The sequence below is a fragment of the Ammospiza nelsoni genome, chromosome 11 (assembly GCF_027579445.1).
Source record: "Ammospiza nelsoni isolate bAmmNel1 chromosome 11, bAmmNel1.pri, whole genome shotgun sequence".
NCBI lineage: Eukaryota > Metazoa > Chordata > Aves > Passeriformes > Passerellidae > Ammospiza > Ammospiza nelsoni.
In genome coordinates this window covers 4500133-4523047 of record NC_080643.1, presented here as the reverse complement: position 1 = coordinate 4523047, position 22915 = coordinate 4500133, and the positions used below count along the sequence as shown (strand labels likewise).

The window sequence follows — 22915 nt, the reverse complement described above, 5'->3', positions numbered from 1 at the left end:
GGAGCCAGCCTCGAATTGTTCCAAGTGCTTCGGCTTCGCTGGAATGTCTGCCCATGTTCAGATCTGATAAATGGGTGTTTTTCTGCACCAGAAGTCAGTTTAGTGTGGGAATAGGATGGCTTTTCAAAGAGTTTCTGGAATAGTTAATGGGAAAGTCTGACTGACTTTCTTTGGGGTCAATATGTTTAAGTGTTCCTATGTGTCATGAAAGTACAAAGTTGCAATTAACAACTTTAAGACAGAAAACAAAGTTATCATAAGCTGCTGATTCTACTGTGTTGTATGAAATAACATGTTTTTCAAGGCTTCATTGCTCAAAAAGGTCTCAAAAAATCTACTTCCTTAAAGCAGGAAACTGAGCAGTGTGCCCATGCACACTTCAGGCAAGGAGACATTGCTGCATTATTTAAAACACCACCAACAGCAGCTCTCAATATTTCCTAGAGTGATTCCTTTCTTATTTCTGGGACATCCTGTCTAATCATGGCTATAATAATTCTGCCTTTGACCTTACCTGTGCCCTGTAATAGCCATGACCTCAGTATGCCAACCTATGGATTACAACACAAAAATTAATCTTTTGAATAATGATTCCCAGGAAAAAAGTTGGAAAAAATTCCAACATTTGTCCCAAAAGCCCCCAGTCCAGTTCCACAGCTGAATGAGACTTCACTTGCCTGGCAAGGTCAATGTGTTTTTCTTTCAGACTCAGAACTGGAACAAGACATCCTGGCTTGAAAGGGAAAGTCCTCATCTCTGATTCCCTCACTGACAACATTTAGGGGTATGCCACCCTCTGGTTTCTCCTCTTGCGTTCCGTCCAGCCATTGCACATGAAATCTCCCATTTTGGAGACTGGCATCAAGAGCAAGGACTGCCAAGGTACATCTTTATTAGTGCTTCTCCAGGAACTGGTATGTGGAACAAGCTTCCCTCTTTTCTGAATCCTAAATGCCTTGGGTCAGAGTTCTTATTCATAAATACCCACATGCCAGTTTCTACCACAACCTGCGGTAGAAAGGACAGAATGATCCAAGCCTCTGTGGCCTGGTATGTAGAAGTGAGAGTTTAGCTTAGCTTTGGAAGATTTAAGTGTGAGAAGGCAAATTGAAGCATTAAAATTGCCCATCCTGGGGTGGGTGACCCAAACCAGTGCCTCCTGGATGGCAGTGGGTTGTGCTGTGGGGTTTGGGTCCTTCAGATCACTATAGCTCACAATGGGACAATGTAAGATAAGGAAATCTCTTCTATTCCCCACCAATGTCCTGGAAGAAGCAGAGAAGTGAGGTGTTCTGGGCTGCTTGCTGCATTGCTGAGGTTTGTTTTCTTCTGGTCACCAGGCTTTGTAAGACACCTGGAAAACGATTGCTAGTGGTTCTACTTCTGGATTTCTGATTTTTTTGAAAACATGAGTTTTACAGAAGGGGGATAAGGAAAGGATATACACATGATTTCCCCCCCCCCCCATTAAATGTTTGTGTACCAGGACTCTGATTAATAAACAAGTGGCTTCAATTATTTTAGAAATGTTTAATATCCCAGTATCTTGCCCAGGATTCTCATTTGGGATTCCACAGGCACTTCTGCACTGAGATCAGTGGGGTTTTGGGGAGAAATTTTAGTACTTATACAAAGCAAGCACTGACTTTGGTGTTAGTCTATAAATACCTAATGTGAACAAGGAATTCTGTATTTTCCTCTGTACGTAATACCTGTGTTCTGCACCCTCAGGCTGCTGAATTAACATGCTTTTGTTGTCATATGTGTAATGTGCAACATGTATTTCCTTTTTATTAATCAGACCTGCCACCAGGAAAGAGATAGAGGGAATTTGAAAGCACAGGATAGATACTGTCATTTGGTAATCTTTTGTGCAGAGGTGGAGATGCCTGTTTGCACTAGAATAGGTGGCAATATTCTGTTTCTTGCAAAAGTCTTACAAATGAAAATCAAGCAAAGGAGCTACTGGCTGTCTATGGGGTAATTCTTCTCTGAAAGTGTGCAGTCAATTCCTATTTAGGCTAATTACACTTAAGAAGCCCTTTCCTATAACTAATGAGCAATAGGCATAACCTGTTATTACATAACCATGGGCCAGCACATTAATACACTGTCCAATTGCAGTACCCTGTGAAAATGCTTCCTCAACGAAATTCACTGGAGATTTTCAGTGACATTTGCTGTAATTACCAGTAGCATGGTTTCTAATTCATTAATTTTTTTTTTCTACCTATACTGGGCATATAAGAGTGTTTTAAGAGATTGAATAAATAAATTTTTAATTATAAAATGATGCTGTATCATAAATTATTTATAATAACCAACAATATGTAATACATGTTTAGGTATGAATCCATTAGGAAGATGAACTAATATATATATCAGTCCTAAAATAACGTCCTAATTTGTTCTGTGTTTATGAATGGAAAAATCGGTGTTTAAAGCAATTAAAGCTTCATAAAAGCTTGGATTGACAGTGGGTAAAGCAGCGAGCACACTTGGCACTTAGGAATTCTGTTGTCATCTATGGCAGAGAAGACCCCTTTTCGTCCTTTATTGGTTTCAGCAGTTTGTGATATCATGCCAACATAGAGACCTCCAGGGAGGGAGCAACAAGATGCACATAGTCCTCATTGACAAAACCTCTGGTTATGATTAATATAAAAAAAAAACTCCTTTGTAATCTGTCGGGTAGTTTTGATGAATTTTGTCAATTATTTTCCTATCAGCGATAGCAGACTTCAGAGATCTCCATGGCCAGCTCCAGGCACTCGCCGGTCTCGTGGCAGGACTCAAAGAGGCTGCAATCAATGTCACAGTCACAGTTGCAGTCGTTGCTGCCGTGGTCTTCGTCGGAGGTCTGGTAATATCTATTGGATGGACAACAGGTATCTGTCAGCCAATGTTCACAGGTATCAGGCAGCATTATAAGAAAGTCCCAAAACTGGCAGAACAAGCAGGCCAGGATAAGTGTTGCGCATTCATCTAAGAGAGAGGAAAAGCAGGGAGATGTAAGAACACACGTGAGCTGGGATTGCCCAGGTTTAGGCCAGAAGTGAGGGGGTGGGCTAAAAATACATTGATGTTAACTAGTTCCATAGAGACAAGTGAAAAGTTTATTTTCTGTTTTAATTACTCTGTAAAAACAACAGCTGTATGACAAGAATTTGAGTGGAAATATTCTGCGGCAGTGAAAAGCAGAAGAACAAGGCCTTTAAACCAGATTTTATCTTCTCATGCCCAGACAGCAAGGAGGCTGAAGAGATACAAGAAGGTGGGAAGGGACACAGCCAGGAGAGCCGACCCCAGCTGGCTAGAGGGATAGTCCAGACCATATGGCATCAATATAAATTAGGCAGAAAACAAGCAGGGGTTTCTGCTCAGATAACTGACTGGGCATCAGTTGGTGAGTGGTGAGCAATTGCAATATGTATACCTTGTTTTGTATATTCTAGTTTTTTATTTATTTATAATATATATATTTTTTTCTTCCTCCCATGTAAAACCACTACATTGTCCTATTACACTGTATTTATCTCAACCCATGAGTTTTCTTCCTTTTACCCTTCTGTTAGCCCCATTCTGCAGTGGGGCAGTGAGTGAGGGGTTCTGTGGGGCTGAGGAAACCATGACACCAGCACAGGTGACACTGGAGATCATTTTCATTTTCACAAGAGTTTGCACTAAAAATGTTTAAAGACTACCAAGGACAGGGAGGGAGAGCAGGTCTGGAGAAGAGCATTCAGAGAGGGCAGTGTGTCTCAGCTCATGGTCCTCCCAACTCCCCACCAAACAGGGTTCTCATCTTTTCATTCACAAATGTCAGTTTTTCAAAGGAGACAAAAGTTTGGAAAATAGATTATGTAGGATGTGTGTCTGGGGCCAGTGAATATTCCTGAAAACGTGGTCACCATGACCAAAACTATGTGCTATGTTTGTGCCCTCCCAAAATCAACTAATTAACTCCTCACCCCTGAGCCTCCAGCATCTGGGGAGGCTGCTTGGGTGCAGCAGGTGTGAGATTCCAATTGTGTGAATCCACTTGGAGCACAGACCCAGACCTTTCCTTTTTTTTTTTTTTTTTTTTTTTTTTTTTGTTCCTTCTTGTTTTTGGAAAGGAAAAATGCCTTCAACAATATGAATGTCTTTTCATTGCTTCTTTCAGGAAAGCATATGGTTATAACCACATTTCTTGCCCTAGGATGACTAACTGTGAACTCATTCTACTGCATTGGTTCTGTTGTGGCATTTTCTAGCTCACGTAACATGAAGTTCACTGCCAGGAAGTTTCCAGAATTATGCTTTTTTTTTTTTAGAAAGCTTTCTTGATGAAAAAACAAAATTAAAAAAAATCATTCCAGCTTCTTTATTAAAAAGGCAAAGTAGCAAGAACAAATAGCATATGATTGAACTTCTTTCTAAATGGCATATCATCACCAATGTTATCAATTTTAATACTTATTTAAATATGTCAAGATCTATTTAGGTTCAGACAAGCACAACTAACTTCTAAGTCAATCCTGTCAAATAAGAATGACTAGATTTTGGTGATACTCAGTAAGTTCATGCTTATATTTTTTCCTAGCTAAATGAACTGAAATAATTATAAAATTGAAACAGCTAATAAGGTGACACTACTGTATTTAATTCTATGAAATTTACACTGTAAAAAATGTAATCATTTTATCCAGTAGTTCTTGGTGTAATTAAGACTATTCTTTTTAGTTCTCCTATGTTTATGAAATTTCTTTCCTATACGTAGATGTGAGAGACAGAATTCAAAGTTATGTCTCAATTAAGGATTTGGCAATTTTTTTCTCAATCTCCAAAGATCCATTTTTTAATAACAGTTTTTTTCCCCTGAATATGTTAACCATAATGGTGCTTATGTATTCTGGAGAGAATAGATAGGATTCTTAGGGCTTCATCCAGGAAAGAGAGCATGCAAAAAGCACAAGATTTTAATAATAAAGTAATGTTTCAGCATAGACTCTGTGATGTGCAGTAAAGATGCTTTTAAATTCCCATCAGAGCACACACCATGAACTGTGATAATGGATGTAACACATTTCAAAAAATCTGCATGTGTGAGGCTTTTTGGTCCTGTTTTAAGTGGGGTAATGTATATAAATAATAGATATTAGCAATTAGACATCCATTCCTATGCATTCATTTATATATTTGAAAATAAATTAGCCACAAACTGCATAAAGGAAGATGCAATCTCTTGTTTTCCCCTCTGTTTTCCCTGCTGTTTGCCAAACGGCTTCACTGCGTTTATCTCAGTGAGAACAATGACCTCAGCTCTCCTTCTCTACATTACTAGATTAATTAGCACAAAAGAAGAATTTATAATAATTTTTCTAGCATGCCTCATCTCTAAGTTTTCCTGCTCTTGTTTGGAGGCATCTGCTCACACAGATGATGCTCTGAAAAACCCTGGTCCAAAGATTGCTGAAGCCTTTCTGGTCATCCTTGGTGAGACCTATGAGTGTTGTATTTGCTCTTGTCTGAGCACTGGGAACAAAATAATCACCAGTTTCCTCATCTATTGCTCTGCCTTCAGAGGTTCTCTGAGCAAACAGGATTTGGCCTTGTGTATGTGGAATAAGCAGTAAGTTGTCAGAGTGGAGTGAGCTGAGTATGCAATGACAACCACAAATCTGTCTTCCTTTGGTTTTCTTGGCTTCTATCCAGCCCTTAACATTATTAATTAAGCACAGATTGGGGTTTTTTGTTGTTGTTGTTAATTTCCTTCACATTTAGCTTTTTTAAGGAGAATGAAATCTGTTATTTGCATCATATGGTACACACCTGTGTGCCAGAAGTGGCTGAGAGAGACCTCAAGCTCAAAAATAGGAAGTGTCAGGACAAGAGGACAAGTTCCCTAAATAAAATAAAGACTTCAGATCCTTCTCTGAAATTAAGCATATTCCAATAGGTGTATCATAGACATCCCTTTTTAAGGATCTGTGACACAATAGAGATGTTAATGATTCTTGGAGAACAGGGCACTTTATTGTGTTGATCTCTATTTAGAAATGCTTAATTTAGGAATTGTCAAATGATATTCACGACAGATCCCAGCTCCATTGGATATAACACACTAATCCATTATTGCAAAAGGCACTCAAAAGAAACTTCTGAAATACTTCACAGAGCCTTTTTTTAACATCCACTGGAATAACCAGGAATAGATTTATCTGATACTGACACTGGTGCCTCTGTGCAAACTCTCATTGCTAAAGTACAAATGCTCTGTGGCACAATAAGCTCTAAGCTCCTCTTCTATGACTTTAGTATCACTGACAATTTAAGATCATCTTCTAGAAATTCTCATCTATCACACAAATGTCTGCAGGGCAACTTAACATTGCTTTTGGCGATGTTCTTGAACCTCCTGTTCAACATTTAATTTCGAGTTGGTTATACATAGTTCTTTTGCAGTGGGCATTATTTAGAAATCAGCTCAAATGTGATCTGTTTTATAAAACATACCGTCACTGTCTCTCTGATGTACTGATGCATCATCTTCAATGTAAGAGAATTCTCTGCATTTCTCCAGGGAAGCAATGGATGATCTGCTTGCATCTGACAATTTCTTCTCATTTTTGGTACCCTTTGATGAAGCGTCTGTGATGCTGAATTCTGCGACAGGACTCATAACAATACCTTTCATAGGCTTTTCATCTGTGTGTTTTTCATTTGTAAGCTGGTTATCTGGTGGGATTAGGAAAAAAAAGACTGTGATACCAAGGCAGAGATCTGAGAGAATAACATATGCAGAATTTTCAAACCTACAGTTGTTTACTTCCAAGGCCTAACCCTTCTCACCTAATGATTCCAGTCTCTTTACAGAGGTTTATTCATAGTAAAGGTATTTGTGAACTTGCCTTCTAAGGTTTTCTTTTAAACCCAGAGGACTTAGAGGCTAAGTAATAATTCACTTCCAGTGGGTGGGATCAGGTTTGGAAAGAAAACAGAACTATTGCCTCGGTTGACATCTATTTAGACTTGGATATCCTAACTTCAATTTCTGACTTAAAAGAAGGCAAAACAATTATCTTGTTATTTTTCAGCTGCAGCTTCTTTTCCCTAAATTAACAGCCAACAATGTGCACGTGGGCAGTACCTGGATGCAGATGTGCCAGCTCACCGTGGCTCATAATCCTGTAGCAAAGACAGCCAGATGGTCTCTGTTTAGCATCCAGATTCCTTATTTCATAACTTCATCCCCACTTGCGTTGTTGGCCTGGAAGTCAACTAGGAGATGGGATACTTCACATGCTGTCAGCGTGCCAGAGAGGCAGCTCAAAAACCAGAGGGAGAGCTTAAAATTAAGCCCCAACTAGGGGAAAGGTTAAGAAGAGTTCTGAGTTCAATTTATTCTTGAAGAACTCCTCAGGCACAGATAAACATGGGTTGATATATAGTTTCACTCGATCTCTGAAGTGATCAAGTGGCCAAGAAACACAGTCATTCTCTCCATGGCGGGGATGATAAAACCTCATCAGTTCTTATCTACAGCTGATTAACTCCTGCACCTCACATCAAGCACAGCCTCACTTTTTATCTCACTTAAATCTTGTGATATGCTTGCTCTTGAGCTATATACAGAAAATCAATCTTTACAAACACCTCAGTTTTGCAAATGCTGCTTTCTGAGAGGAACAGTAAGTGCTCTGAAGTGGCTCAACTGCGCTTGTCTGCAAGGAGTCTGAAGAGAGGCCCTGCATATCTCTTGGTTTTTAGGTATCTTTGACTTCTGACCCATGTTAAAGAAAAGCCAAGGAAAGGCTGACAGAGAGTGAAACCTTGATGAGACTGCAGCTGTTCCCCCAGAATCCTTGCAGAGAGAGGAGGAAATGTGGATGGGATGGATGGATTGCAGGTAAGTGAAAAACCAGTGCAACCATCAAGCTTGAAGAGGGGGGAAGCAAGGATCTGAGAGATAAGTAAAGTTGTTTTGTAAGTCCAAAAGACACAAGCCCAACCTGTTAGCCAGGTGCCAATATCACAAATGGGGCCTGTTTGTTCACACTGAGAGCTACACCCAGCCTTAGCCTTTGGATACACACAGACCAAATCAAAAGGCTTAGGCAAGAATAACTATTATTTTCCACTTTCAAAATCTGCTCAAAAATGTAAAATAGATATGTTTTAATTCATGATATATTTGTTGAGTTTCCCAATTCTGCAACAAAACAATGGCCCACAGAATGCATTTAAGCATTCAAGAAGCGAGACTGAAAAAAAGTCTGACAGAAGTAATCAGTAAATGCCAGACTGACATTTACTGTATCCACCGACTTCTACTATTCATACTTGGAGTCAATTTTTATTCTTGAAGTGCTGTTGAAGAGAAATCAAAACCAGAAATAGAAAGGCATAGACATAACCTGAATTTTTCAATACAGCACCATCAAACAAAAGGGTAACAAAAGCTGTCACTCAGGGACTCTTCTGTTTGTTAAAGCATACTACATCTTGGAAAATACAGTACATTTTAGTGTCAGACTCTTAGTTTGAAAAGCTCCCTTTCAGTAATGTTATACTTGTCTTGTACAGCTAGATCAAGTCTTCACGCAATCACTGTAACAAGCAACTTGCTATGACAAGCGAGATCCTTGCTTCCAGAAAACACTGCAGGAGAGGCTAAAGCAGTGTACAATTATAGGTCTCCATTTCATTTTTATGCAATTACCTTCAGTTCAGCTGTGGGTCCATCTACATTATGTCTTTTATCAATTTAATGTTTGCACAAAGTGTCTGAAGAAATAAAGATTGTGCTAGACCAGCAGAAAAAAAAGGTGGTTAGCACTTTTTTTTTTCCTATTATAGTTTGTTGGTGGATGGAACAGTAGTAGGTTGAGAGTTTGGAACAAATAGATGTAGCCAAATAGGCTTTAAAAATATATTACATACCACTCATAGTAGTTATGATTACTGTTAAATGAGAATATAAAAAAATCCCAAATTACAATTAGAAATGGGAAGAGGGTCAAACTTTGCAACTCTCTTTTAAGAGCCTGCGCTCAGCTTCAAATGTCCACATATGTCTGTGTTTTTAATGTATAGAAATCAACCAATGAAGTGAACTTAAAGGGAAAAATAAGTGTATCATGATGAAGAAATCTCAGATTATTCAGTGTTAGACTGTTAGGCAGAGGCTGCTAAAGGTACACCCCCACAATGTGCCATTTTTAAATAGTATGAAGTAGCAACTTTCTTCCTCACATGGGGAAGCTGGGACTCGCCTTGGCTGTTGCAGTAGAAGACTGGGATTGTTCACCCATGTTTGTATTAAAGATAGTCTCAATACTCACATGGAATTTATTTTTTCTTTTTGGAGTTGGGCGATTCAGATGGCTGACTACAAGTGTCTAAATTAATGGAAGCACAAAGTAAATCACTTACTTTTCACTGATGCCAGCCCCAGATCCCTCTGGTTAATGGGGAGGAGCAGTGAGACCAAGACTGGCATTTGCAGTATGCCCCCTGACCTCTATTTCTCTTCTCTGGCTTTAGGCACAAACCAGCATCTTGCAGCCCTGGAGAAGAGGAGTGTGCAGTTTCCCTGCATGCTTCTGAAATTAGATTTAGTATAGAGGTATACGAGGGCTCTAAGTCTATTTTTGATAAGGGACAGAGGGTTTAAGAGGAGCTCTGTTCTGCTTAACAGGGACTGCAGCAATGCAGGTAATCCAAGCAGCTCTTGGAGCATCTGTTTAGGAGGAGACTCCACTGAAGGAGAATTGATCTCTGACCCTCCTAGGGCTCAACCACCTCTTACAAGCAAAGGACAAGGGAGCCTGTGGCTCTGCTCAATGCTGGCATTTATTCCAAATCCATCCTGGCAGTGGCCCTTTATCTCACGCCCCTGTAGCAAGGAGTCCCAAGGGTTAACGCTAAACTGTGTGGAAAACTGTAGCAGTTTAGGACCTGTAACTTTTTAATTTTCCCCTGAGGCATGTTGGTGTGTGAGTGCAGCATTCATTATCCCCTGCCCTGCTGTCGCTACCTGTCTGTTTAATGTAGCACATGCTCATCACTGCAAGAGCTGTGTGCCATGTCCATTCAGTCCCCAGGTGACACAGGCAGAGCTGCATCAGACCTGATGGATGAAAACTTGTACGTATGAAGGCTTGATCTGACCATGCTTGGTGCTCATAGAACCATGAAACCCAAACCTCAGGGTTTGACAGCAGTGCTTCAAAAAGGCCAAAGAAAAACAAAACACTTTTTCTTGATCATTTAAAGGATATAATAGTCTGCCAGGGAGGGAGCATCTCTGCATGAATGGGGACAGCATCTTACCTGGATGGTCCTCGCTGCTCGATGTCACCCCAGGGAGGGCCAGTAGAGGCAGGGAGCTGGTGCGACGGTCTTGGTGGAGAGAAGAAAACAAAATTGAAGAGGGATAAGTGTCAAATGAATGTGGTTTGGCACAGCTATCACCCTCAGCCATTTAGTGACAGTCATTGACTTCAGGAGTTGTTGGTCTGAGGTCAAACAGAAGCAAATCTGCTTCCTTGCTGAGGGAGGTTACATGGCATGGTGCGCTGTTTGTGTCACCCTCTGTCTCGTTTCAGGAAAGGAAGCAAAAAATAAACTGCCAAGACAGAAAGTTTCAGCCAAGAAGAGGTGTAGAGGATCACAGCAAACACAGCAATTCAGGTAGGTACAGAAAATTTGAGAGCTGGGAGGTCTGAGATGAAATGTGGTACATCATCCATGCCCAAATACCTCAGAAACCTTAAATGAGGATCCCAAATCATGAGTAAAGGAGGAGAGGGGAAATTGAAGCCCAAACTCCAAGCTTCATGGCTTGTCAGTCTTGGTAGACAAGATGCCCAAGGTCCATGTGGTGGCAAGCCCAGGTCCCCACATGGAGCAATGCTGAGCTCCTCCACCTCAGATGCGCCTGCCAGGCTGTTCACTCCATGCCTGAGGCTTGGAGGCTTAAATCTCCTTTCCTGCTCTCTCCAAGTGTCAGGGAGGCAAAGCAGGAGGAGGTGTGGGACTGTCCCAGCAGCGAGTGCAGCAGATGGAGCAAACTCCATGGGAGCTGCTGTTGCCCACATGGAGAGGCCGGAGGGAGCGCGGGCGCCGTGGCCCATCAGAGGGGAGCTGCTCCAGACCCATATATCACAGGGCCTTTCAGAGATTCGTGCCCATTACATTTTGCTGAGCTCAGGCAGAAGGATGCAGGGGATTTGGAGACTGTTTATTTTTGTCATGAGGAAACAGGAAATAGTACACAAGGCTATAAATATATCCCGGGCTTCAGATGACATCATGAACTCATGCAAGTGCTTCACTACTGATTTACGATGATGGACTGGTAATTCACAGGAGCTTTGGGTTTACTTTATTTTGCTGTTGCAGTAACAAAGCTAATGGTGCAATCCCGGGAGGGGGTATTTTATCAATAGTGAATTTTTGACCTCATTGCATACATTGTAACTTCATGAATTAGTGACCCAGCTAACTGTAAAGCCTTCTATAGGCTTATTGTAAATATATCACAGGACTGGCAAAAACTTTTGGCCTAGATCCTAAGCTCTGACAGGCATGTGTTGATGGACTGCATAGCAAGCACTTCCACTAATATTTCTCACTAATTATGCCATATATTAAGAAAAAATGAATGAAGCCAATGTTTATATGCCGCTTTAACTGCTTTTCATATAAGAAAGCAACACAATCCCTAATAAATTTTCACCTTCAACATTTCTATTCATTATAATTTTTACCATGATGAATGAAGTTAGAACTGGAGAGGGAGGGGGTTCATCTTGAAATCTGTTCAGTGAATGACTGAATTTACTTCCCTTCCCCAACTTGTGTCGAGGAAGGAGGGAACAGATGGACACAGGAAGAAGAGGGAGGCGAGTGCGGAACGAAGGAGATGGGTGAGGAACAGATGGAGTCAGGAGAAAGTGAAGAGGAGAGTCAGCAAGGATGGTAGAAAAGTTTTCCACTTGACCTTGAGTTGAAATGAAGATCTGCATGCAGCATGGGGCAGCTAGCTTTTTGGGTTGCATCCTTTTTCCTCTCCATGGCACTTAGCTATAGGGTGTTGTGGGCCATCCCAGCAGCTCAGTGCATCCCAGGGGACCTGCAGAGCCAGGAGCTGGATTTTCCCTAGGGGTCACCTGCTGCAGAAGGGCACCTGCACTGTGTTCAAGTCCTGTAATGGTAATGGCAGGGGAGAACTGTCTGCCAACACAGGAACAAAAATGGGCTGGGATGTTGTCATTCTCCCAGGCATCCTAGCCAAGCCAGAAATTGGAGTTTATAATTTTGAAGAAGTGTACTACACCCAGTTTGTTAGGATCCAATAGCCAAAATACTCAGAGTAATTTATGATTTTACCTGCTTGAAGCAAGACATTTGAGATGGCCTGATTTTCAGAATATGCTGAGCATCTGTGTTTTGATGTGTATTGAATTATATATCCCAAATCACTAGTAAGTCCGGGAAAATCTTGATTGTATTCTTAATTCGGTTAAATTGCCTGCACATACTCCACTGGTTCTGGCTTTGCTAGCTAAAGAATGGAAGAGGTGAAAGCTAAATATTGGCCATGTGTGTAATTCCCTTTGAAGAAAATGGGAGCCATGTGCACTCACCTAACAGCAATGTTTGGCCCCAAGTATGATTTCACAGCTGGGCCCTAGCTTCAGGAATGCCAAAGCACTAAATGACTCAATTGGAGTAATCTGATCAATGCTGTATTTTCGCTGTGGATTTAAATTGCACACACAGCAAGAGCAGAGTTGGTTTTCTTCTCTCTCAAAATCACTTTTCTCTGCAGACTTGATAGCATAAATATGAAGTATTGCTCTCATCACAGAAATAAGTGAAATGGCAGAAAACGTATGTCAAATGAAATGCACAACATTACGTCCTTTTTACTTTTTGGAGGCTGTTTAAGAAAACGGCTTCATTAATTTTGACTGAATAAAAGGTTCCTTTAAGGGATTTCAATAGGTGACATGAAAAATGTTAATACGAATGATCAAGACAATGGAGGTTAAAACTGTTTTGAAAATATGTTTCTTTTATAGATCTCGGCTGTTGGAAGAGTTACAGAATAAATATATGGTAGTGCTGACATTCAGTGCTGTTTCATCTTAGCAAAGAGTTTTTAATAAAGAAAATTCTTTTCAAGGAATGCTTTCTGCAGCCAGTCTTCAAAAAGAGGTTCCCCCCCCCCCCTCCCAGTTTAATAAAATTAAAGTAATTTATGTCATATTGATATGTCGATATGTTTTTCAATAAACTTTTTCACAGAGATTTTTTTAAAAATTCTCTTCACTTTAAAAATTATAATTATATGTCTTCCTCCCACTTTGAAAATGGCACAAGGTGCTCATTTGCTGAGCTCTACTGTTCAAATCTTCACTGAGAATAGAAATGTCATGACTCAGTTAACAATGCTTTATTATTCACATTGATCTTTTTTTATAGTGTTCTTTATCTCAAAAACATTGTAAATCAGATATCTTCCTCCCACTCTTTTGTTCATTTGCAAATTTTTATTATTCTAGTTTAAAAAAGCAATGGAGTGTCAAGAGTCAGTGTATATTGTTTATGTTCTTTTTTGCTTTAAAATTACTTTTAACTATAAAAAGTAAGATGTAGAGCAGGGGAAAAATAAGCTGCATTTAAAGATGCTTAAAAAAGAATTGAAGGGATCAGTGTCAATTTTATGGTGTTCTCTTACACCTTGCAGTTGTAACGACTTTGCAAGAAGGGGGACTGAGCAATTTATGAAAAGGTTTTTATGTGCTAAGTCCTTGTTGCATCAGACATCATCATCTGTGTTAAAGGCTGGACATAATTCATGCCCTAAGTGACCACAACAGCAAAATTCCCAGTGTGTTCACTGGCTGGGCCTGCCCAGAGCCCTTCCTGTCCATCGCTCCCTGTCACAGCCTGGTGCGAGGCCCTCAGGAGCCCTCAGGTTATGAGCACCAGGATCAGTCACTGAATTGTCACAGGAACCTCACAGCTTTGGTACCAGTGCTAACTGCAGCAGAAACACAACAGTAATTGATCAACAGACGAGGCAACCCTGAAACCCACGGGGCTGGATGTGGGATACAGCTGAGCACCTTTCAGGAGAGCCTTATTGGAGCCTTCAGGTCCTGTTTGTAGATCAGCTCTCCCAAATTCCTCTTCAGCCACTGTTTTCTTTCCCTGTCATGTTTTTCTTTAGGTCCATATTTCTGTCCTGGCAGTTGTGACTTTTTGAATGGCTTCCATGAGATAAATCTATTACAGGAATTGGGGGTAGTCCAGGGAGCAGCAGGATCTCGTGGTATTTCACATGCTTCTTGCTGCTAGGTAATTTTTTTATCATCCTTTCCCTGTTTTGAATTTTATGATCAGAGCATCCTGGCACCCTGTTGCTATTCCAGCAGGTCTTGAAAGAGATCATCCTCTCTGGGAGTCACTGAGATGGAGTGGCTATACTTGAAGCTGTATTTAAGCCCCAGACTGGATTTTTTTGGGGGGTCTTATTGAATTATAGAGTGGTTTGGGTTGGAAGGGACTGAAAGACCATCTAGTTCAAACCACCCACCATGAGCAGGGACACTTTCCACTAGACCAGGTTGCTCCAAGCCCTGTGTAAAGTGGCCTTGAACACTCCAGGGATGGGGAGGACCTTGTAGGTATGTGGTGGCCCTATTATAGGAAACAGCCCTAAAAAGTGTTGTAAATGAAGATAAAGTCTGCTTTCCAAATTCCTTTGTTTCTTTCTTTTTGTTTAAAACTGCACTCTGCTGACATTTGCTAAAAGAGATAATTAAAAAATTCAGAACAAGTCACAAACTGAACCTGAACTGAAATCACACAGCCCTGTCCTTGCCCCTCCAAGTGGAGGGCTTAGCAATGTTTGTTTTTATTAATGTCAGTAGGTCACCCCAGTCACCATGTGTCTGTGCCAGTCCCTGTCCTCTTCCCCAGGCTGGGATTTGGGATGCACAGCATCACACAGAGCCCCTGAGGCCACCCTCTGATGGGGCTGCCTGCACACCCCTCATGGACCTCTTCTTGTTTTGCAGGGCTGACTCAAACCTCTCAAATCCTCTTTATTCCTCACTGCACAGAGTGAAACTGGAAGGTTTGATGCATTGTCCCATTTGAATTGACCGTACTGTTTTGAAAGCAGAGAATTAAGAAACTTTAATGTTGTTGTTGTTGCCTTGATGTCACTGCTGCATTAATTCACTCTTCCTTCCTCTCATGGTTAATGACTCACCCCACAATGAGGTTAAGGTTGGCTGCCAATATGACCAAATTTCAGAAACAAAATCCTAACCTGAGCTGAGTAGCCAGAAGTGGACAGGGCTTTACTTAATACACAGGCACAGTAACTAAAGGCAGGTGTCACCCATGTACATCCTTGTGTAATTACTCACTTTTTAGCTGAGGAAATTTATAGGTAATATAAACCAGAAAATGCTGAGTTTATTACAAAAGATTTTTTTTCCATGTAAAACTCTGTGTCATTAAATTTGGAAAGCACTTAAAATTCTCAGTTTTATTTTTGGTAATCACTATGTATTGAAAAGTGAAAATATCAGAGGGATCTCTAGGCAGAATTTGTGAACTTTCCAATGAAAAGACGGCACAGTGTCTTCCTTTCGTATCCCAAGGTCCTTGACAACTGTGCTGCTTTCTGAATGACACAGAAGTTGTGTGCCAAGAGTTTGTTCCCCAGGCAGGCATTACACACAGTTATGGTCACAAAGATATCCTTGCACAGCATTAATGCCAGAGCTGCTCTGAGACTGTCAGCATTTTCATTTGGTGGGGGGAAACACCAACAAACCCACATATATTAACACCATCAAACCCATATATATTCTTAAAATAAATCCAAATATTTAAATGCTGTGAAATAGAGCTGCAAATCACAGAAGATGCAGCATTTCTCACAGGTAGTCCTTAGAGCTCTACTGGTGGTAAATTGACACATGATAATATATGACTACAACCCTCCACGTCTTCTGATAAGGTATAAAAGTTTTCTTTGATTTGAACCCAATGGTGAGTGGCAATCTGTGAGAGTCTTATGTCTTCTATGAGACTTTTCCAGCAAACACTTCCATTTGTTTCCCTCTTGCCTGCATGCCGTGCTGGAACACAACTGGGAGCTGGACTTGCGCACTGTAATAAACATTATTAATCTTATTGCCATCTGAGCACCTCCCCAGGTGTTGCAGAACAGGCTGTGCTGGACCGTGCTGGAAAACTACTTATTTATCTTTGCAAGGGCTTGATCCTGTACCACCAGATGTCAAAGAAAACAGTTCCAGGGAGCTCAGATCAGGCTCCAAACCAGCCTCCAGTATGGTGGCCATCTCTGGGTTTCCTTGCTCTTTTCCTCAGAAAAAGGCACAGACAAAGCAATCAGCAATATCTGAAGCTGAAGATGTATCATACTGTGCATCTTTTCACAAATCCTTTTTTCCCCCTGCACCAAAGATGCAGAACATCTATTCTGGGGGCAGACAGATGACATCCACTGTTACTTATGTATGTAATAAGTACTCTTAGAATGGTGTAGTCTTGCCGGCTCTGGCAAAGGCAGGCATGGTAAGTGTTCTGCTCACAGCACTAAACACCCTTCTCTCACTGTGCAGTGGAAGAATGTGTTTAAACTCGCAGTCTATCACTATTCCTGGATAGTGTAGGAGAGTCAGGAACACTCAAGATGTCTTTTCCTGTGTATATTAACTTGTTCTGAAGAAAATAGTGTTCTTAGAAAACACGACTCTTATGGCAGAAGAAAGTTTCCTTCATGATTGTGCTACAAAGGTTTCCGAACAGCTGCTTGTTCCTTTGGGTGCATGAAATATGAGGTTCAGCCTGCTGAGAAGTGCAAACACTTCTCAGCAGGCTGAGAAGTGTAATTTCTTCTCACCGTGGCACCTTCGCTGCGGTCATTTCCACCTGGCTTTGTGATGCTGGCAAGTGCAGCAGTAGCACAATGTCTGCCTTGTGTGAGCTCTTGGAGGAGAGCTGTAGAGCTGCACAGCCCCAGGGAAATGCCAGTCTCCCTAAGTCTGTCTGTTTGTCCTGCTTCGCCGGGAGCCGCGTTCACAAGGAGTTTTGTTATTCTAATGTGGGCAGTGAACACCAGAGTTTCAGGTGTTGCTGGACGGTAGCACAGCTCCCACCTGTCTGTGCACAAGAGGTGAAGGTTGGGCAACCTTCAGCAGGCTGGGCTTGCCAAGGCCGCAGGAGTGGCACCCCTTGTCCATCCTCCTCAGGGACAGGTGAGAGCCCACTGCTCTCCCTAACACGCTCTGACATCAAAACCATCACTGAAGTTTTGCACAAGGCTCAGGTGTACAACCCCATCCAAACAAGGAGGCCACAGCCCAGGCCCTGAGAGGAAGAAGTGGGTGTCAAAGAAATGGAAGAGGTTCCACTATTTTAACACAGATTAGGCAAAATCTAACCCCCATTAATCCTTCATAGCAGGGCCACTGGTTTGTTCTTTTTCAATCTGTTCTGTATTCAAAGCAAGCACAGTTTTTTCTGTCGCTATACTGCTATTGTTAACAACTATAAATGTATTAAAAACACAGGGGCATTTTAGTATGTGTATTGTGCATAAGAAATATTGTTACATGACAAGCTCCAATTGGCAAGTGAAAAGAGGTTTTATTGAAGGAAATAGCAGTAGCAAACAGTGAACTATGCAGAATAATGGTAATTGTTCCTTTAACATTGGCAGCGCGCGTTCACTTAATATGACTGCTCCTCTGTCTCTGCCTCATCCAGACCCAGAGGACCTGTTAGACAAGCAGGCAGCCACCTCTCTCTGGGATCAAGCTGTCAATGCAAACTTGCTTGCTTTCTATTTCTCCGAGCTAAGCTATACCCCCAGAGCTCCCGAAGCTTTTCCTGAGTGAAAGCTTTAAAAAAGCTCCATTCTAAATTACATCACACGAGCTGTTCTCTTCAGACTGACAGAACAAAAGCAGGAGAGGGGGGGAAAATGCCAAAAGTACCATCTGAATGACTTGAGTTGCACAGGATGCTCCTTGTGCTTTATCAGAGCAGGCAAACATCTTGACCTTGCCCACCAAAGCCTTGAGTAGCAGAGAAAGTTTGCCTCATGTGTGCTTCCAGTACAAATAGAATCATAGAATGGTTTGGGTTGAAGGGGACCTTAAGGATCATACTATTCCAAGCCCTCTGCCATGGGCAGGGACACCCTCCAACAGATGAGGTTCCATCCAGCCTGGTCTTGAACATTTCCAGCTTCTTGCTGTCTTCACAGTAAAACATCTCTTTCTAATATCGAGTCTAAACCTACTCTTCTTCAGATTTAAGCCTTTCCCTCTTATCTACCTCTTCATGCCTTTGTCAAAAGCCCCCTCCCAGCTCTCTTATAGGCCCTCATGAGGTATTGAATCCATTGGGTGTAGGTTTGTTGATTGCAACAATGAGGTTTTGGGTGTCCATTCCTAATAGGACCAAGGTGCTTTCTAAAATTTTTGGATGATGTGGTTTCTAACACAGCCAGCTCATTGCTACTGGAAGAGCCCATCCTGTGGGTGCTGCCCAGCCTGGTGTACTCATCCTTTAATCAGCAACACCCCAATTAATGGTCATGGTGAGCACTGCTGAGGGCCATGGTGAGCACTGCCACTGCCAAAATCTGAAAGGTCTCTTGAGTTGGCTCCATCTGGGATGCTCCAAATGACATTTTCAGAAGTAATTGGAGCAGATAAGCATTACCCACTTCTGGAGTGACTGGGTAGAAAGCAGATAAATTGGCATATCTCCCCATTCTAAAGGCTTTCAGATGGTGTTAATCGGTATGAGAAGCCTCAGTTAGGAAAACATCCTCAGCTGGGAGGGGAGGGGGCCACAGGCCTTGCATCTCCTTTAGCAGATAAATAGAGGAAAGAGGGCAAACAACATCGTGGCAGTTCTCCAGGTAATGTGAAAAATTAGTAGCCCTGGAGAGGAGGCAGCTTAAGGGTTGCCTGATACCAAAGTAATCAAGTGAGATCCTGTAAGTGGGATTAAGCAGCATTTTTGTGGTTCCTAAGCTAACTCTTTTGAGGTTCTTACTCAATTTTCATAAGAGAATGGTGGTGAGCTTATGAGCTCATTCTCATGCTCTAAAGCTTTTAGGCCTCTGCACAGCATTTTTGTGTTTGTACTGCTGTTTTGAGTAAGCTTAAAAATGTTTCTCTAGCATCATTAACATAAAAAATAATCTCAATTTAAAGATGGGCTGAAAGCTGAAACAATGAAAAATATTAAGGAAAAAGTGTTGCTTCCATTCCCCAATGGAACTAGACTTATTGAGCTAATTTTTTTCATGGAAGGTGCTACTTCAGTACCTGAAATGATGCTCTACTTTAAGAGCTGAGAAGGTGAGGGGTTTACCTGAGTGTCTAAGGGGCTGCCCAGTTTGAAAAAATAATAGAAAAAGAAAGTTTCACTAAGCAGGAGAAGCTTCTCAGCTGGTGATATGCCTTTGTTATCTACGTGGGTGTTTTGTGAACACCTGTAGCTGTATTGTTTTCAGAGGAGAGAAAAGTCAAGCTATGTCCCCTAATTAACTTCACAAGTATGATAAAAAATAATTCCTAATAGAAGTTGAGAGATACCCCTTCCCTTTAGTTCATGTCCTGTGGCCTCTCACTGAGATGATCTTGGATGTGTTTTCCAACCAAAGTGATTCTATAATTCTGTGTTTTCCCCAGGGAATACAGCCATTTTCAGGCAGTTGACACAACTTGTCTTACCCAAAGGGGCAGAGACTGCTTGGGGATCCTGATTCACTGATGCAGCATTGAACCCCGAGATTCTGAGTGAGTAGTTTGTCTTTTGCTGTCTTGTTTTTTTGGTAGCCCATGTTTGAGTTTTCTTTATGCACCTGACCAGTGAAATGAATCTGCCTCAATGCATGAGGGACCATCCTGATGTCCATTAAAAATTATGGAAATGTTTGGCTCAAGGGCAAACTATAGCAAGTGTTGTATCTGATACCTGCACCAAAATGAAAATCTTAATTATGTAAAACCTTCATTAACCACTGGTACTGAGCAGTATGCTTTGTCTCATCTCTGCTGGTATACAGATAAAGATGCTGGACTTTTGAAGGTTGTGGAATAAGTTATTAAACATAACCCTAGTCTAGTTTTCTGAACCATGGGTTCAGGATATTTTGAAAGTTCAGGTTTAGTTCACTCATCTTTATTTCTCTGTTTCAGCATAGCAATGCTTCCTATCTTTTTAGTTATTCTAGGCTTTTGCATTGCCTTTCACCACCATGACTTCTGAGAATCTCAAAATCTTTAACTGGCAAAGTTGAGAACTTGGTGATGCCTGTAGCACTGTGCCTTTCTCCTCTGTTTGGAGGGGAAGATTTAGTTCTCATCTAAATGACTGAATGCTCGGGAGGCACTGGGATCCTGATGGGTGTGGGATTTTGGGCCACACAGAGGCCACAAAAATAATGTTTTGCAGTTTCTTTGGTAAATCTTGATCTGAATACAAATTGTGCCTCAAGTTGTGCTTCTAATAGTGCTAATCAGTAGCTTGCCTTGCTGTAAAATGAGGAAAATGTTATCTGGAAATAACTTTCAGATAACAGGCAGGGTGCCATATTCCCAGAGTCAATTCCAGCATAGCTGGACAGCAGGGAAGCTTCTTGTGGCCTGGGGACAAGCGTGCTTGTAGGGAAGGGCTTGTGAGTCTCTGACGCTTTGCCTCAAGCAAGAGATGGAGTCCCTGGGGAGCTGTGTGTCTGAGGAGGGATTAATTTGCTTCTGCCACCATGCAGACCACACTGCCCTCTGCTCCCTGCTTGATTCACAGCCTGGGCTGCTCTGTCTGCCTTCAGCCTTTTTGGGGGTGGACTCAGGGAATGGCTTATTCCCATCTGGATTGAGGTCCAGAAAATGTACTCTGAAATCTGTAGATATCATTTCTCTCTTTTATTCTCCAAGAATGTGTAAGACAAGATTTATCTTGTCTTTGAGCTTGCTAAAAAGGGAACAGAAATTCATGTCTTTTTCCATGTGTTTATTTTGAGTCACGACTCTTCTGGGAAGGGTGATTTGTTTGTCTTTCCATGACAAATGACAATGGTTTAAGTTGCATCTCTGCCAGCCTCTTTCTAAGTGGTTTCAAGTAGTTTACTTACAGGGATTATTTCATCTGCCACAGAGCATGAGGCAGCTCTGAGGTAGTGTCTAACTTGCACTGAACAAAACCATGGAAAGTTAGCTTAAGGCAGGAAATTTAAGGTGTTCAGGAGACAGTAGGCTCACAGGAGCATGAAGTGATGGTTTGCCAGTGTTTTGCACTTGGATAAAAAAGAAATTATTTGACTTTTCCTCTCCTGATAAGCACCAGGAAGACCAGGAATGTCTTGTAACATTGGATGTGCTGACTGCTTAAATTCTGACTGTCCCTCAATAAGAGCTTGTGCTATTTAACCCCCTATAAAGGGGGAACATTCAGTACCTAAGCATACATAATTTGGTACTAGAGTAATTGCTGTAAGTTAATATAGGCTTCATAAATGTCATTGTCAATGTCTTGTGGTTGCCTTGCTGAGCTTCTGACAGAGTCTGAAATTTCTATGCAGCAAACTTCTCCAGCTCTCACATCTTATGGTCACTCGTTATCTGCAGCAGGAGGGTCAGACTTAGGAGACTGCAGCTTCTTTCCAGCCTGCAGGTTTCCTCCCCCTTCAAGTCTGTTTTTTACTCTTGCCAGTACCCTGCCTTCTGTTTAAAAGCATTAGTAATACCAAATAAAGCTAAAGACGCTTGCTATAACAACTAAGTTGTTTCCTTTTTAATCGGAGCACATGCTTATGCCAGGTTTGGCATGAAGAATCTGTGGAAGTGTTTGGTTCAGGGCACAGTAAGCTGATCATTTGTTAGAAGTAGTGCATTACATATTTTGATTTTAGTGGTACAATTTACTGGGAGGTTGGTACAAGCATTGGTAATATAATTTTTGCTTGGTTGGAGGTGGTTAGAACATAAAGACTAGGAAATAATTCTATTGCCATGTGTGTTGAATTGTGGTTTGGTCGCAGCAGTTGTCTGCAGCTAAGTGGCCATCAAAACCTTTCTTGGGGTGGCAATAAATTGTAAAAAAATCTTCTGAAAATATCAGTTTTCAAAGAGTAAAAGATGCAGCAATTATTGTGACACAGGTTTGCAGTCTGTTTCTGATTATCTTTTTGGCTGGAGAGTTGGGGTTTCTAATTGTAAGGTTAAGGAATCCTTTTTATCTATCTCTTGCCTCCTAATCCTATGCTAGACAGTATTGATTTCTGTGCCTTTTGTCTTCTGGGGAAGGAGACAATCTCTGGCTCATGCGAACATCTTGTTAGAGTCTGCTGAGGATTAGGGGGTGTGACAGTTTTCTTGCTGAGCCTTTTTATTGGGGATTTTTATGCCTGCTTTTCTGGGAGGTCTTTGAAATGTCTTTTATGTAGCAATCATTTCACTCTTTCTTTGTTGTCTCAAATGCTGAGGCTGTATTCTTCTCATCTGTTCCTGTTTATATTCCATACTAGCTGGTCATAACAGTTTAGCTTGAAACTATCATCACGCCGTGTGCTTCTGAATCACAGGAGTGTTGCTAACAGCTCTAGGATGACTGCAAATTTGAGGGTTTTTTTAGGGCATCTGAAGATTTAGCATGGTAGTTTAGTATGAAATACTGATAAAGAGGTTCCAGATGAAAAACAGTCTGGGAATTGGATTTTTCAAGCATCCTCAGCCAGGTATAGGCCCTTAAAAATGCTCCTGCTCTAATGAGAGAAGTCCCCCTTAGGGTGGTGCTCATCATTCCAGCTCTACCTGATAGGTAGGGTTGTTGTTCAGTCTTGCCTAAACTCCTA

The 22915-nt window shown here is 41.4% G+C and overlaps 1 protein-coding gene across 1 annotated transcript in view; it reads right to left on the bottom strand.

Annotated features, from left to right (window-relative positions):
- Positions 1-2641: 2641 nt before the first annotated feature.
- Positions 2642-22915, bottom strand: part of MDFIC2 (MyoD family inhibitor domain containing 2) — a 41309-nt gene continuing 21035 nt past the window's right edge. Inside the window, exons 2-4 of the mRNA XM_059480449.1 lie at positions 10318-10386; positions 6499-6720; positions 2642-2985 (exon numbers count right to left, since the gene is read on the bottom strand). Coding sequence (XP_059336432.1) covers positions 2726-2985; positions 6499-6720; positions 10318-10386 — 551 coding nt within the window. The 3' untranslated portion in view covers positions 2642-2725. The remainder of the gene's footprint in view (positions 2986-6498; positions 6721-10317; positions 10387-22915) is intronic.